This window comes from Pristis pectinata, chromosome 3 (assembly GCF_009764475.1).
Source record: "Pristis pectinata isolate sPriPec2 chromosome 3, sPriPec2.1.pri, whole genome shotgun sequence".
NCBI classification, from domain to species: domain Eukaryota; kingdom Metazoa; phylum Chordata; class Chondrichthyes; order Rhinopristiformes; family Pristidae; genus Pristis; species Pristis pectinata.
The window spans coordinates 86061970-86078883 of record NC_067407.1 but is presented as its reverse complement, the minus strand read 5'-3'; the positions used below and the strand labels follow the sequence as shown (position 1 = coordinate 86078883).

Genomic DNA, 16914 nt, shown 5'->3' with positions numbered 1-16914 from the left:
AAGCTCAATCAGCAAAAGGGCACTGGTACAAACTGTGCCAAAAGCCTACTGTCTTGATTATCCTGTGGCTTTGCAACATGTGCAGCTGAGTATAAAGTCCACCACCACGTACTGAAATAGAGTGTTATTTCCGTACTATCCACTGTGTGGCAGAATGTGAGGTTTTGCTGGTTTTCTAATTGCCCCTGTATAAATCTCGTTTGCACATCGATTGCCACGGTAAACCCACTGTCATCCTGAGAGTTAAATGTTAACCACATGGATAAACAAAGTGCAATGCCATGTCGTTACTGACTGACTGCCTTTGACTCCTGCACAAGTCAAAGTAGAAATCATGTCCAGCAATCCAGTGTGCATTCATGATTTTGAAAAACATGCAAAAGACATTCTACCCAAAGCAGTCTATGATTATTACTCTTCAGGAGCAGATGAACAACAGACCTTAAAGGACAATGTGGCTGCTTTCTCCAGGTACTTTTGAAGTAGGAAAATAGACAGCATTGAATCACAAAGGATGGTTTTCACTGTATTTGGAAAAATATTGGTCTGTTAAATCTATAACAATTTTCTGAAGTTGCGAACATCAGGAAACATTGGATCAGTGCATTTATTTGCATTTTGTATTCTGATAGTAATTCTGCAAATCATTTCATGAAGCTCATTTGGCTAAAGATTACTACTTGCGTTAAAGTGCTACTTATGAATGATTTTACTCAGTCTGCCTTCTTAACTTGAGCACAGACTATTGTAGGTAGCTTAATGCTGTGCCAAAATTGAGTATAGATGGATTTTATGTGAAGCTATTAAGGAATCCATTGGATGAGAAGGAAAATTCAGGCCCTGGGTTATTTGCACCAGTTTACAGGTTTGGTCTTAGCATGCAGTTTTGATTCCCATAATTTGAACTTGCTAGGAGATGGTAAAACAGAGAGACCTGGGTCCAGACGTTGGACTGCACAGTGCGTGGTTTTGAATGCTGCACTATCCATTTCAATGGAAATGGTCAGGAACTTCATGCAACTCGCACAAAGTATGTGATTTTTACTTTGGATCTTCTGTGTCTCCGATGCTTCAACACAGGAAGGAATCCAGCCTTGTGCAATGGGGGCCCGGCGGTGAGCAATGCACATCTGGCAGATACCTCCACAGTTTTCAAACGCATGTGGCCCACACCTTGAAGTCTGCTTCTATGGGATTTAAAGGACCCTATATGAGTGAACCCAAACTTGCACTGGGAATGCAACTTGAGGAGTTCCATCTTAACCTAAGTACTTAATTGGGATCCTAATGCCATCTGCCTCACCAAAGAATGTCCACCCATGTTGCTTCCAAACATGACTTGATTGACTTGCCTCTCCATCTGCTGACAACCAATTGTAGCCTTTCCAAACCACTGACCCACCTGACCGCTGACCTCCCTCCCTTGGTCTTCAGTTGCAACACCCCTGATCAATAACACACCTTGACCAACAATTTCACCCCCAACTAGTGATCCTGCACTTTTTCCAGACAAACAAGCCTACCTCACATAACTAACAAGGCTTCCTCTTAATCCCTCAACCAAGACCATCCACACCACATCCCATCCCCCTAACGATTAAACCTACCCCTCCCTCACTGTTCCTTGGTTAGACTTCCCACGCTTCACCCTCTCTTGATCCCTGACCCCCAGACCTCTCCAGTCCTGGTCACCTCTTCCCTCCCAGCCCCTGAACTTAACCTCATGAAGGAAAGGCCTTGAACGTGCAGCTCACAATGTTTTGGACCTTGTGTATTTAATGGAGAATAAATAACTGTTCATGACAATCAGCTGAGCGGTTTATACAGCCCAGCATAACACCATTCTTCCCTTTTTCAATATTCCTTTCATTTCCTGTTATTTCGTTTTGCTAACACATCTCAGACGCTGAGCTTCACAAAGGCTGTTCTTCCATTAGCTGAACTGCCGCCAGTCCTGATGGCTCAGCTTTACCTCTCACATTGCTCTGCTCTTGTGTTGTTATCTTGTCTTCTTGCTTGGCTCGGGCTTTTTCCGATCCAGTGAGTCTTGAATGCTGTCGCCCTGGCAGAATTTTTGTGGGAGGAAATAACTTTGATTGCTACCATCAAACACCAGAGTGCTGTTCTATTCCCTGCCCCCCTCACCCCCAATATTGATGGGGAAAAGGAGAGCGCAAGGGCAACCCAATTAGTGCTTGTGACCAAAGTCATATTTCTATCCCTTTTTCTTTATTACTTATCACTGCCTTACTAATACCCTTTATTACTTTTTACTGCCATATTAATACCCCTTATCACTTATCACTGCCTTACTAATACCCTTTATTACTTTTTACTGCCATATTAATACCCCTTATCACTTATCACTGCCTTACTAATATCCCTTATTACTTTTTACTGCCATATTAATACCCCTTATCACTGCCTTACTAATATCCCTTATTACTTTTTACTGCCATATTAATACCCCTTATCACTTATTACTGCCTTACTAATATCCCTTATTACTTTTTACTGCCTTACTAATACCCCTTATTACTTTTTACTGCCATATTAATACCCCTTATCACTTATCACTGCCTTACTAATACCCCTTATTACTTTTTACTGCCATATTAATACCCCTTATCACTTATCACTGCCTTACTAATATCCCTTATTAATTTTTACTGCCTTACTAATACCCCTTATTACTTTTTACTGCCATATTAATACCCCTTATCACTTATCACTGCCTTACTAATATCCCTTATTACTTTTTACTGCCTTACTAATATCCCTTATTACTTTTTACTGCCATATTAATACCCCTTATCACTTATCACTGCCTTACTAATATCCCTTATTACTTTTTACTGCCTCAATAATACCCCTTATTACTTTTTACTGCCATATTAATACCCCTTATCACTTATCACTGCCTTACTAATATCCCTTATTACTTTTTACTGCCATATTAATACCCCTTATCACTTATCACTGCCTTACTAATATCCCTTATTACTTTTTACTGCCTTACTAATACCCCTTATTACTTTATACTGCCATATTAATACCCTTTATTACTTATTACTGCCTTCTTTTAGAACTAATTCACATCAGTTCACCCTTCTACTCCTCCTCCTGGATGAAAGAGCATAATTAAAGCCTTCAATGCAAGATAGAGGGGAATGATTTAAAGGAGACCTGAGGTGCAAGCTTTTAATGCAGAGAGTGATGGGTATGTGGAAAGAGCTGCCAGAGGAAGTGGTAGAGGTGGGTACAATTAAAACATTTAAAAGACATTTGGACAGGTTTATGAATAGGAAATGCAGACAAATGGAACTAACTCAGAAAGACACCTTGGTCAGCATGGACAAGTTCGGCTGAGGGGCCTATTTCTGTGCTGTGTAATTCTATGACTCTAACGCCCTTGTGCCAGGGACCGGTGCTGCCGATGAGAGATTGAGATTACTTTCCAATTATGGAGCTCCAGTGGAGAGCAGGGTTCATAACTCTACCTGCCTGTGACTGTTTACTCTCTCTAATGTCTCATGAAATTGATGAACCAAAGTCCACTAGTTTAACAGTGCTCAGGAACCAATGTGCATTCTGCTACGTTAATGCATCAGCAGATAGATATCTAGTCTTTGTATTGATTTATAGATGCGATCAGAGGTTTGCTACAGTTTGGCCATGTTTAGCTTCGCTGATCTTTACTCAAATGCTCGCTCACATCACACAGCTGCTGCTGGAAGTTATTAAGTCCTCTTTGCCAGCATCAACATTGCCCATCGGACCAGCAGCGTGCTGTTCCTCTCTGGCATAATCCACCAGAGAGAAAGGAATCAGGGGTTCACTGAAGTGGCTGACTTCCCTTGTGTGCAAGGGGTCATTGAATGCAAACATGTAAACATCAAGACACCAGAAAAACAGTCAGCAGCATTTGTTAACAGGAAATAAATTCTTTGCATGAATAGGTTGTTGGTCAGCAGTGATCCTTGGAGAATCATGTGGCTGTGAGCCTGGTTTCCAGGTAGTTGTTTCACTGCCTTCACCACACAGCAACCAACCCATTTCTCACATTATTTATCATTATCATTATTAATTATTTCACCTATTACTCTACTAGTAATTAATTATCACATATTTCTATTATCCTACTGCTACTTATGTCAAATAATGTTAGGATTAAATCACCTCTGCATAAATGAGTTACATCCAGAGCCTTAGGATCACCAGGATGTTCATCAAACACATGTTTACACTCCTTGCATGGTTTTAGGTAGGTTAGACTGGTCAGCTATAGAATCTCATGTGTTGTGGTAGTGTCATGAATGTTGGAGAACCTCACTATCCAGAGGTTTACACCTGGAGGAAGAGCAGGAGGAACTCCCCATTTGAAAAGAAAGGGACAGGGGGGTGGGAAAAGCGTCACACTAAAATTTGCAACCGTTGCTGCTAAGGTTGACTTGATTGCTTTGTGCTTTGGCTGACATGCCTATGTCCCTGTAACAATTACACACAGGCTCTGCAGCATTCGTCCTCATTGGTACATTACCACGCCATCACTAAAGAACAATTAAAACACTGAATCAACTGTGTATGACAGCCTGATAAGGTAGGCTTGAATGAAACCTAATTAGACAAAAGGCCAAATTTATAAAGGATTATTATATATTGGCAAAAACAACTCTCCTCATTCAGCCATGTTGTCTTTTTTTATTTTTTACATTGCATTTATTCCCACAAGATCGTCCCTCAATGCTGAGGCCGTTACTCACTGACAACTTTACTCTGGGGAATTGAGATTTGGGCTGATTCTTCCCATCCCCTGGTGCTGCTGGTAAGTACATCGGAGAGCAGAGAGCAGTTTTAACCCACCTGTCTGCTTTTTTAGATGGCAACTCTGCCCACGTGTGCTTAGGGATGTGTCACACATGGATTTATCTGTAACTATCTTGGGGCAAAGAATTAGCATGCCCATTTGTGTTTCTGCTACTGCTATGCAACGGATGGCACATCCAGAAGGAGAAGTGGCAACAGTAAAAGGTAATTGATGTTGCTCCCAATACATTCATTTTTGTAGCTACTTACCACAATTTACATTGAAATACATAACCAACTCTTTCCTTGATTTTCAACAATCTGATTGAAATATCTGAAGTTAGTGACTTGGAGTTTCTTCAAGGTTGCACTGAAGTGCAATTCACTTGGATGTGAGCAAACTAGCTTGGAAGATAAAGGAATTTCAAGTGCACAACTTGAAATTCCTTGGTGAGTTTTCACTGAACATGCCCATTTGTGGGCTTTTGAGCAGGCCGTTAAGAATTTTAAAAGAATAGGAGGAGGAATAATTCATATGGCCTTTTGCACTTTCAATATAACCATGGTCAACGTGATCCTGGCCTCAGCTCCATTTTCCTACCTGCTCCCCATGTCCCTTGAATCTCCTATAATTCAAAAACCTTGGCCTTAACTTATATTCAATGGCACAACCTCCAGAGCTCTCTAGAGTAGAAAATTCAAAAAAGTCCTCAACTCTAAGAAATTACTCTTGATTTCTGCCTTAAAGCGGTGAGCCTTTTTTTCCTGAAATTATGCCTCCAGTTCCAATTTCCCTCATGAGGAAGCATCCTCTCCATATCTTGACTGCCAACCTGCTTGAATCCTAGAGAGAGAAAAACAAAGGACTGCAGATGACATCTTCTACAAATCCACTGATGCCCACAGATACCTCGATTACAGCTCTTCCACCCTGTCTCATGCAAGAACGCTATCCCTTTTTCTCAATTTCTCCACCTCCGTCACATCTGCTCCCATGATGAGGCTTTCCACTCTGGGACATCCAAGATGTCCAACTTCTTTACTAATCATGGCTTCCCCCCTACTGGGCTTCCCCCCTATTGTGGTTAAGAGAGCTTGCACCCGGATCTTTGCCATTTCCCGCACCTCTGCTCTCACCCTCACCTCTCCCAGACCCAACAGGGATAGGGTCCCCCTTGCCCTCACATTTCATCCTATCAGCCTACGTATCCAATACATAATTTTCTGCTATCTCCAATGGGACCCCACCACCAAGCATATCTTCTACTCCCCACACCTTTCTGCTTTTCGCAGGGACCGCCCTGCTCTCTCCATGACTCCTGGTTCACTCCCGCCTCCCCACCCATCCCGCTCCCACCCTGGGGACTTGCCACTGCCCCTGCCATAGGTGCAACACCTGCCCCTACATCACCTCCATACAGAGACCCAAACAATCCTTCTAGGTGAGAAAGAGATTTACCTGCACCTTCCTTAATATCATCTACTGCATTCGGAGCTCCAAGTGTGGCCTCCTCTACATTGGTGAGACCAAATGCAGACTAGGTGACCGTTTTGCAGAACACCTGCACTCTGTCCGTAACTGGGATCTGCATCTTCCCGTTGCCAGTCACTTCAATTCCCCCTCCCCCTCCATCACAGATATGTCAGTGCTCAGCCTCCTCCACTCCCAGGAGAATTCCAAGCACAAACTGGAGGAACAGCACCTCATTTTCCATCTTGGTACTTTGCAGCCTAATGACATGAACATTGAATTCTCCCACTTTAAGTAATCCCTTCAAACAACCACCACCCCCACGTCACCCCCCCCCCCACACACACACACAAAACCATGCCTCTCCTTCCCTTTCCTAGTCTATCTCTTTTGTTTCTACCCCCTGTTTTTCCTCCTTACCTTTGACCCATCCCCCCATGGATCTGCTCTCCTCTCCTCCCCTGCACCTGTCTATCACTATCTCTTACCTGCATCTACCTACCACCACCTTGTGCTCACTCTGTGTCCCCTCTTGTGTCCACCTATCACTGCTCTGCTTTTCCCTCCTATAAATTGGGCTTCCCCTTTTCCTATCTTCAGTCCTGAGGAAGGGTCCTGACCCCAAACGTTGACCGCTTGCTTTTCTCCACAGATGCTGCCTGACCTGCTGAGTTCCTCCAGCATGATCATGGTTTTCTGCTCTGAATCCTACATGTTTCAATTAATTCATCCTTTACTCTTCTAAACTCCATCTTGCCCAATGATTCCTCCTAAGAAAAACAAATTAGTTATTTTAAATACAAGGATACCAATAGACAGCTCTTTAATAGTGTTTCAATATTACAATATTCTTGATTTGCTAAAAAACTAATTACTACAATACAAGCAATTTTTCTTTATTGTTATTTTAGAGTCATTTTTGATTTAAACAGTTATTCACGGGTGCTTTAACACTTTAAATTGTTTATTACCCATTTTCCTTTGCACTTATTCTACAGTGTTAATCTTAAAGAGACTAAAGGTTTATTTTTAATCTTAAAAATTTATGTTCAAAAACACTGCCCAGCTTTCTTGATTCAAAGCAGATTTTTTTTCTTCGATAATTTACAAATGAATGAGCAGGACCTTGAGCAAAATTTATTCCTTAAAATGAGCACAATTTCAAACACATGGTGCCCACAGTAGAAACCTACCTCCTTGCGTGTGATTTGTGCTAACACTCCATGGCTATTGTACTTTATGTTAAACTTATGGAAATGCTTGTGTGTCAGTCGTAATTGGAGGCTATATCCTCCTGTATCATTTCATGAGTTAAAATTCCAGGGAGCATGCCTACCCTGAAACCTATTGGTAAAATCTGGCGGGATTGATTTTCACCACAGTGATGCTGTGCACAAGGGAGAGACTTGGAATTATGACCAGGAGTCAAACACCGACAGAAAACCAGGTGATGAAGGGGAAAGTAGAGGGGATGAGGTGGGGCATCAGGATGGAATTACCTAATAGCAACAACTGGACAGGAGATGATTCTGGTCTTGACTATAAACAACACAGCAAGACTTCATTATTGCCAATATTTCTCTGTAAATTAACTTTTACAAGTGTGATTTCTTATTCCATAAGGTCAAAATTATTATTGGAGAATTAAAAAATATGTCAATTATTGAACTTTTTTTCTTTCTGTCCTTCACACTTCTCTGTTAAGCTCTTCCCCCTGTCCCCCCCCACCAGCACCTTCCTCTCACCTGCCCCCTTTATTTTGTTTTCTGCACTTCACTTGGCTTGAATTCATGATTCAGATATTACTCTGCTGATTTAACAATCATTCAATCTGATTGAATATGAAGATATTCAATGTATTCACACAGATCCCAGAGACTCTGTAGATATTGGCATGATCTCTGGGGTATTTAGCTGACAGCAAACTGCCGTATAAAAGCTGACCACATAAAACAAACTGCCGGAAGAGTTCAGCAGGTCAAGCAGCATCTGTCGGGGGGTGGAGGGGGGGGGGTGGTGGTGTGGAGGGGAAGGAATTATAGGTGATTTGGGTTGAGACCCTGTATCTGCAATTGTGTCTCCATTAAATTTAACAATGTCAATGGGCAATTGTAAGTCTTTCACTAATTACTAATTGTCACAAAACGAGACCAGACTGAGTATAAGTTTGGGATCTTCCTTCCCAACATGGCTCTGTTTTACAGTAGTAAATAGAGAGAGTGTGTTTCTCTGTGTAATCTGTGCAAATAAGCATTTTAGAGTCATAGAACAATATAGCATGGATACAGGCCCTTCGGCCCAATGAGTCCATGCCTAGTATAGTGCCCACCCAGTTAGTCCCAATTTCCTTCGTTCAGCCCATAACCCTCTAAGCCCCACCCCTCTACATACCTCTCCAATAGTCTTTTAAGTAACACTATTGTACCTGCCTCAACCACTTCCTCTGGCAACTTGTTCCATATACTCATCACCCTCTGTGTGAAAAAATTGCCTCTCAGGTCCCTGTTAAATATTTCCCCTCTCACCCTAAACCTATGTCCCCTAGTTTTAGACTCCCCTACCCTGGGGAAAGGACTGTTACCATCCACCTTATCTATGCCTCTCATAATTTTATACATTTCTATCGGGTTGCCCCTCATTCTCCTATACTCCAAGGAATGAAGACCTAGCCTGGCCAATATCTCCCTGTAACTCAGGTCCTCTAGTCCTGGCAACATCCTTGTAAATCTTTTCTGCACTCTTTCCAGTTTGACCATGTCATTCCCATAAAAGGGTGACTAAAACTGTACACAGTACTCCAAGTGTGGCCTCACCAACGACTTGTACAACTGCAATAGAATGTCCCAACTTCTATACTCAGTGACCTGACTGATGAAGGCCAGCGTGCTAAGTGCACTTTTCACCACCCTGTCTACCTGTGGCGCCACTTTCAATGAACTATGCACTTGTACTCTTTGGTCTCTCTGTTCCATTACACTCCCCAGTCCCCTACCATTCATAGTATAAGTGCTACGCTGGTTTGACTTTCCAAAATGAGGTACATCACACTTATTTAAGTTGAAATCCATTTGCCACTCTTCAGCCCACTTCCCTAACTGATCAAGATCCCTCTGTAATCTACGATAACCTTCTTCACTATTAACAACACCTCCTAATGTTGCGTCATCTGCAAACTTACTGATCAAGCCTTGTGCATTCACATCCAAATCATTTATATAAATAATGAATTACAAGGGCCCAACATCAACCCCACGGCACACCACTAGTCACCAGCCTCCATTCTGAGAAACAACCTTCAACCTCCACCTTCCTATCTCCAAGCCAGTTTTGAATCCACCCAACTAGTTCTCCCTGGATTCTGTGGGACCTAACCTTCCAGACCAGCCTACCCTACGGGACCTTGTAGAAGGCCTTGCTAAAGTCCAAGTAGACAACATCTACAACCCCTCCCTCATCTACCTTTTTGGTTACCTCTTCAGAAAACTCTAAAAGGTTCAAATTCTTTTCAAATTCAAATGACCAAAGCTGCTGTTAAATCGCTTTTGATAGAGGAATGAGAGGCGGGTAAGTGAAAGGTTTAGAAAGGAAAACTCATTGCTTGTCACTGAGGCTACTGAAGGTACAATGATGGGACAATGAGAGGAATGCACAGAAGGCCAGAGTTGGAGGGAGGAGAAGGGCTAGGGTAGGACTAAGGGAGGCTATACAGACAGGGAGGGAGACCTCTACGGCTTTTAAATGTTAAATGTTAGGTTGAGAATTATCTTCAGCTAAACACAGTGTCGGTTTCCAGTGTCCACTAATGACACCTGGCTCTACCTTACTATTTGCTCTTTCCATCTCTCACTGTGACTTTTGACGTACAAAACCGAATGAACCAAAACTTGCTTTGATTAAATGTTGGGAAGATTGAAGCCATCCTCCTTGGTTCCTGACCAGTTGACTTCCAAATTGGCTAACCGCTTCAGCCCTTGGGGTGTGGTGTCCCCACGGTGTGGTTGGGGAGGGAGTCCCAGGGTTTAGACCCAGCGATGGTGAAGGAACGGCGATATGTTTCCCAGTCAGGATGGGGTGTGGCTTGGGAGGGCAACTTCCCGAAGGGTGGTGTCCCCCTGCACCTGCTGCCCCTTGTCCCTCTGGCTGGCAGAGGTGGTGGGCTTGGAAGGTGCCATCTGAGGAGCCTCGGTGTAGCCTGCTGCTTGACTAGCCTGTGAGACAGCTCTCCCAACTCTGGCACAAACCCCCAGCTGTTGCGAAGGAGAACTTTACAGGGTCAACGGTGCAGTCTTTCCATTCCCTTGGTGGATTCTGGGTGATCTCTCCGGTTTTATCTCCTTGTGGTTTTCTTGTTGTTCTATTGCCTTTCCCATTTAAGTGTCTGTCAAAATGCCTCTTAAACGTAGCGGCCACTGTCTGTAGGAGTTTGTACGTTCTCCCTGTGTCTGCATGGGTTTCCTCCGGGTGGTCTGGTTTCCTCCCACATTCCAAAGACGTACGGGTTAGGAAGTTGTGGGCATGCTATGTTGGCGCCGGAAGCGTGGCGACACTTGCGGGCTGCACCTAGAACACACTACACAAAAGATGAATTTCACTGTGTGTTTCGAGGTACATGTGACTAATAAAGCTATCTTGATCTTGATTCCTGTCACAAATGCCAGACCCAAGCCACCAACTCAGACCCGCTCCCCAATAAATGTCAGAAATAGAACCAAACTATTTGCAACCTTAGCGCTGTATCAGATTCAGATTAGTTTTTTTTGTCACATACACTGGGGTGCGATGAAATTCTTTGCTCACATGAAGCTCACAGACTAAACAGTATACTTGGTAGTAATGAATACAACAATAAGTACAGCGATTAGCGCAAAAACAACAGAATGGTGCAAAGTATAGCAGTGCAACTGAAGTTGTGCAAAATGAAATGCACTGGGAAGCGAATGTGAAGGAGGTGATTGGTTCTGAGGTCTGATTGCAGTGGGGAAGAAACTGTTCTTGAGTCTGGTCATCTGGGCTCTCAGTCTCCTGTATCTTCTCCTAGAAGGCATTAGGTAGACTAGGGAATGGTCAGAGTGGTAGGCATCTCTGAAATAAAAGCAAAAAATCCTGGAAAAACCTCAACAGGTCAGACAGCATCTGTGGAAAGAGAAACAGTTAACGTTTCAGATCCGGTACCCTTTATCAGAACTGAGAAAGAGAGAAAGTAAGATAGTCTAAGTAGCAGAGAAAGTGGGGGAGGCCAATGGGTGGAACAAAGAGAATTTCAAATATAGGGTGAAATGATGTAGCCGTTAAATGGAGAAATGTTAACTGTTTGTCTTTCCACAGATGCTGAGTGACGTTTCTGCAACACTTTCTGTTTTTATTTCCAGCATCGGCAATTGTTGATTTTCTTTTACTGACCTGTCTCTGAGCCTACCCATGCATTGTTGGCTCTGTTCTTGGCACTCCTCATCTGCTGCTGAAATCCTTATCTATGCCTTTTTACTTCTATTCCATCAAGCCGGTCCTCTCTTGTTTTACTCTTTATCAGCTTGAGGTTATTCAGGTTTCTGGTGTCAACGTCCTAACTTACAGGAAGCCCCATTACCCCATCATCCTGAGCTTTCTGAATGACATCCTCTTTATTTGCACCTCCTCAGTTCTACATTTCTTGTCCCTGTTTTCCAATCCCTCAATGGCCTCACTCCTCCAAATCTCTGTGATCTTTCCCAGCCTATAATCTCACACATACCTGCACTTCTCGAGTTCTGACACCATGACCATCCCTGAGTTTTATCACCCCACCATTGTTAACCATGCCTTCAGTTGCAGTTCCCTCCTGGTGGGGGCACAGTGATGCTGCCTCACAGCTCCAGAACCCAGGTTCAATCCTGACCTCTGGTGTTGTCCGTATGGAGTTTCCAAGCTTTCCCTGTGACCACATGGGTTTCTCCGGGTTACTTTGCTTTCCTCCCTCATCCCAAAGGCATGCTGTTTGTTTGAGTAATTAGATCCGATAAATTAAGTGGGTTATAGGAGAATTAATGGGGAGGAGGGGTGATTGGGCAGGTGAAAGAGAATAGATTGTAAGGGCATAAGGAATGGGATTGATGGTATAATAAAAACAGAAAATGCTGGAAACACTCAGCAGGTCAGGGCGCATCTTTGGGAGGAAAGTCAGAGTGGTTCTGCTGAAGGACTGTCGACTTGAAATGTTAACTGTTTCTCTTCCCACAGATGTGGTCTGACCTGCTGAGTATTTCCAACATTTTCTGTTTTTTGATTTTAGATTTCCAGCATCTGAGTTTTTACATTAGAACTTAAGAAATAGGAGCAGGAGTAGGCCATCTGGCCTGTCGAGACTGCTCTGCCATTCAATAAGATCATTGTTGATCTGGCTGTGGACTCAGATGCACCTACCTGCCTTTTCCCCACAACCCTTAATTCCCCTACTATGCAAAAATCTATCTAAATGTGTCTTGAATATATTTAATGAGGTAACCTCCACTGCTTTCCTGGGCAGAGAATTCCACAGATTCACTACTCTCTGGGAAAAGCAGTTTTTCCTCATCTCTGTCCGAAATCTACTCCCCCGAACCTTGAGGCTATGTCCCCTAGTTCTAGTCTCACCTACCAGTGGAAACAATCTTCCTGCCTCTATCTTATCTATCCCTTTCATAATTTTATATGTTTCTATAAGATCCTCTCTCATTCTTCTGAATTCCATTGAGTATGGTCCCAGATGACTCAATTTCTCTTCATAGACTAACCCCCTCATCTCCGGAATCAAGCTGGTCAACCTCCTCTGCACCGCCTCCAAAGGTAGTATATCTTTTCTCAAGTAAGGAGACCAGAACTGCACATAGTACTCCAGATGCAGCCTTACCAGCACCCTGTACAGTTGCAGCGTAACCTCTCTGCTCTTAAATTCAATCCCTCTATCAATGAAGGCCAGCATTCAATTTGCCTTCTTGATAGCCTGTTCCACCTGCAAACCAACCTTTTGCGATTCATGCACAAGTACTCCCAAGTCACTCTGCACAACAGCATGCTGCAATCTTTCACCATTTAAATAATAATCTGATCTTCTATTTTTCCTTCCAAAGTGGATGACCTCGCATTTACCAACATTGTATTCCATCTGCGAGACCCTTGCCCAATCATTTAGCCTATCTATATCCCTCTGCAGACTCTCCATATCCTCTGCACAGTTTGCTTTTCCACTCAATTTAGTGTCATCAGCAAACTTAGACACACTACATTTGGTTCCCTCTTCCAAATTGTTAATGTATATTGTGAATAGTTGCGGGCCCAGCACTGACCCCTGCAGCACCCTGCTCACCACTGATTGCCAACCAGAGAAACCCCTATTTATCCCAACTCTCTGCCTTCTATTGGTTAATCAATCCTCTATCTATGCTAATACATTACCCCCAACTCCATGCATCCTTATCTTTATGCGGCACCTTATCAAACACCTTCTGGAAATCCAAGTATACAACATCCACCTGTTCTGCTGGTTCCACTGCACTCATTCTATCCTCAAAGAACTCCAATAATTTTGTCAAACAGGATCTGCCCTTCCTGAATCCATGCTGCATTTGCCTGATGGAACCATTTCTATCCAGATGTCTCGCTATTTCTTCCTCAATGATAGTTTCAAGCATTTTCCAGACTACAGACGTTAAGCTAACTGGTTTATAGTTACCTACATCCTTTTTCAAACAGTGGTGTGACATTCGCTGTCTTCCTATCTGCTGGGACCTGCCTAGAGTCCAGAGAATTTTGGTACATTATGGCAAGTGTGTCTACTATAACCTCTTACTAAACCATCTACTAAAACCTTTTAGTTTTCAATGGGATGATGGGATTGCTCTGCAAGCTAGCATTGACTTGGTGGGTGGAATGGTCCCTTTTTATGTCAAAAGGAAATGTAAAACCTCTCCACCAATGACTGAAAGGAGCTTCATACCTGCAAAGGTTAATTTTCAGTTCCAGAGAGGTTGCTTTGGTATTTGCCATATCTTAGAATGAAATGAAGCAATCCCACCATTGTTCATCTAACAGCTCGTCACAGGAACTTGATATGAATGGCAGCATGAGAACTTAGAACATTACAAAATGGGGACAGGAGCAATCAACTCAACCCCTCAAACCTGCCCCACCATTCATTATGACCATGGCTGATCTACCCCAGGCCTCAACTCCTCTTCTGTTCCGGTTCCCCATTGCCCTCAATTCCCTGATCTTTCAAAAATTTAACTACTTTCTCCCCAATGATCTAGCCCTTCAGGGATTCACTACCTTCTGTGAGGAACCACTTTAGCCTGCTTTACCGAGAAGCACCTAATCTCAGACATCTGGACTGTTGCAACTGTATCTCCTGAATTTGCTGTCTGCTTGGTGCTTGAATAAGGATGAGCATTATTAGCCTCATCATTATTTTGACAGTGAATTCTGTCCCAGTGCAAGCTTTCTCTGCAGTAGCTGTATTGGTCATTTAAAATGGAAAATATAAAAAAGAAAAACAAATCACATTAACTCTGCGGGGGAACAGAGAGAACCCTAGGGAGGAAATTGCTAAAACCGATTAAAGTGTTGGAAGTGCAAAGAGGGCCTGAGGGATGAACACACAGAAAATGTTAAGCATGGTAATAAAACATTCATTCAAGATTGTGACAGCAAAATAGTGCACCAGGGAGTTAAACCTTTAAAGACTTAAATTGGCTGCAAAATTAAAGGTAAAATAATTAAAATACCAAAGGAATATTTTTCAGAAGCATTTTTATGCCACAAATAATACTCATCTGGCTCCCTGTTTTTGTAGTACATCCAGCAGGGCAATTGATTTTGAGCTCAGTGAGTTTGATTTGAAGGACTTCATGTCTGAAGTTTGATGGTGCTAAGGAGGAAATTTGTGGAAAATCCATTAGATATGACTGGAGGCTGATGAACCATAGTACACCAACACGAAAAGGGCATCAATACTGATCCTGAAGATTACATGCTAGTGGCAAGCATCAGTAGAGTCATAGAGCAATACAGCACGGATACAGGCCCTTTGGCCCAATGTGTCCATGCCGACCATGGTGCCCACCCAGCTAGTCCCAATTTCCTATGTTTGGCCCATATCCCTCTAAGCCCTGCCCCTCCACGTACCTATCCAAGTGCTTCTTAAATGATGCTGGTGTACCTGCCTCAACCACTTCCTCTGGCAGCTTGTTCCATATACTCACCACCCTCTGCGTGAAAAAGTTGCCCCTCAGGTCCCTTTTAAATCTTTCCCCTCACCCTAAATCTATGCCCCCTAGTTTTGGACTCCCCTACCCTGGCGAAAGACTGTTACCATCCACCTTGTCTATGCCTCTCATAATTTTAAACATTTCTATAAGGTTGTCCCTCATTCTCCTACATTCCAAGGAATAAAGACTTTGCCTGACCAACCTCTCCCTATAACTCAGGCCTTCTAGTCCTGGCAATGTCCTCGTAAATCTTTTCTACACTCTTTCCAGTTCAACCATGTCTTTCCTATAACAGGGTGAGCAAAACTGTACACAGTACTCCAAGTGCAGCCTCACCAATGACTTATACAACTGCAACATAATGTCCCAACTCCTATACTCAGTGCCCTGACTGATGAAGGCCAGCGTGCGAAACGTCTTTTACACCACCCTGTGTACCTGTGATGCCTCTTTCAGTGAACTATGCACTTGTACTCCTAGGTCCCTCTGTTCCATTACACTCCCATAGTGCCTTCCCATTCATAGTATAAGTCCTACGCTGGTTTGACTTTCCAAAATGCATCACCTCACACTTATCTGTATTGAAATCCATTTGGTCCACTTCCCTAATTGATCAAGATCCCCCTGTAATCTACAATAACCTTCTTCACTATCAACAACACCTCCTAATTTCATGTCATCTGCAAATTTACTGATCAAGCCTTGTGCTTTTGCATCCAAATCATTTATATAAATCACGAATAACAAGGGTCCCAACCCTGACCCCTGCAGCACACCACTAGTCATCGGCCTCCATTCTGAGAAACAACCTTCAACCACCATCCTCTGCTTCCTACCTCCTAGCCCGTTTTGAATCCACCCAACTAGTTCTCCACAGATTCCATGGGACCTAACCTTCCAGACCAGCCTACCATGCAGGACCTTGTCGAAGGCCTTACTAAAATCCAAATAGACAACATCCACTGCCCTACACTCATCTGCCTTTATGGTTACCTCTTCAAAAAACTCTAAAAGGTGCATCAAACACAACTTTCCACACACAAAGCCATGCTGACTCCTCCTAATCAGACCCTGTCTATCCAAATGCTGGTAGATCCTATCCCTCAGAATTCCCTCCAGTAACTTCCCCACTACTGATGTCAGGCTGACTGGCCTGTAGTTCCCTGGCTTGTCCTTGCTACCATTCTGATACAGTGGAACAACATTAGCCTTCTTCCAATCTTTGTGAACTTCACCAGTGGCTAACGATGAAGCAAGTATCTCCGCAAAGGCCTCCGCAATTTCTTCTTTAGCTTCCCATAAAATCCGAGGATGCACTCGGTCAGGCCCTGGGGGTTTATCCACCTTACTGTATCGTAAGGCTGCAAAAAGTCTTCCAAAACATTGCCACTTATTTCCCTTATCTCTTGAGCAACC

At 43.2% G+C, this 16914-nt stretch overlaps 1 protein-coding gene across 3 annotated transcripts in view; it reads left to right on the top strand.

Annotated features, from left to right (window-relative positions):
* Window positions 1-332: 332 nt before the first annotated feature.
* The window catches only part of hao1 (hydroxyacid oxidase (glycolate oxidase) 1), a 54406-nt gene continuing 37824 nt past the window's right edge, over window positions 333-16914 (top strand). For all 3 annotated transcript variants that reach the window (XM_052012095.1, XM_052012094.1, XM_052012093.1), the window contains exons 1-2: window positions 333-471; window positions 4880-5031. In XM_052012095.1, the coding sequence (XP_051868055.1) occupies window positions 335-471; window positions 4880-5031 (289 nt within the window). In that variant the 5' untranslated portion in view covers window positions 333-334. The remainder of the gene's footprint in view (window positions 472-4879; window positions 5032-16914) is intronic.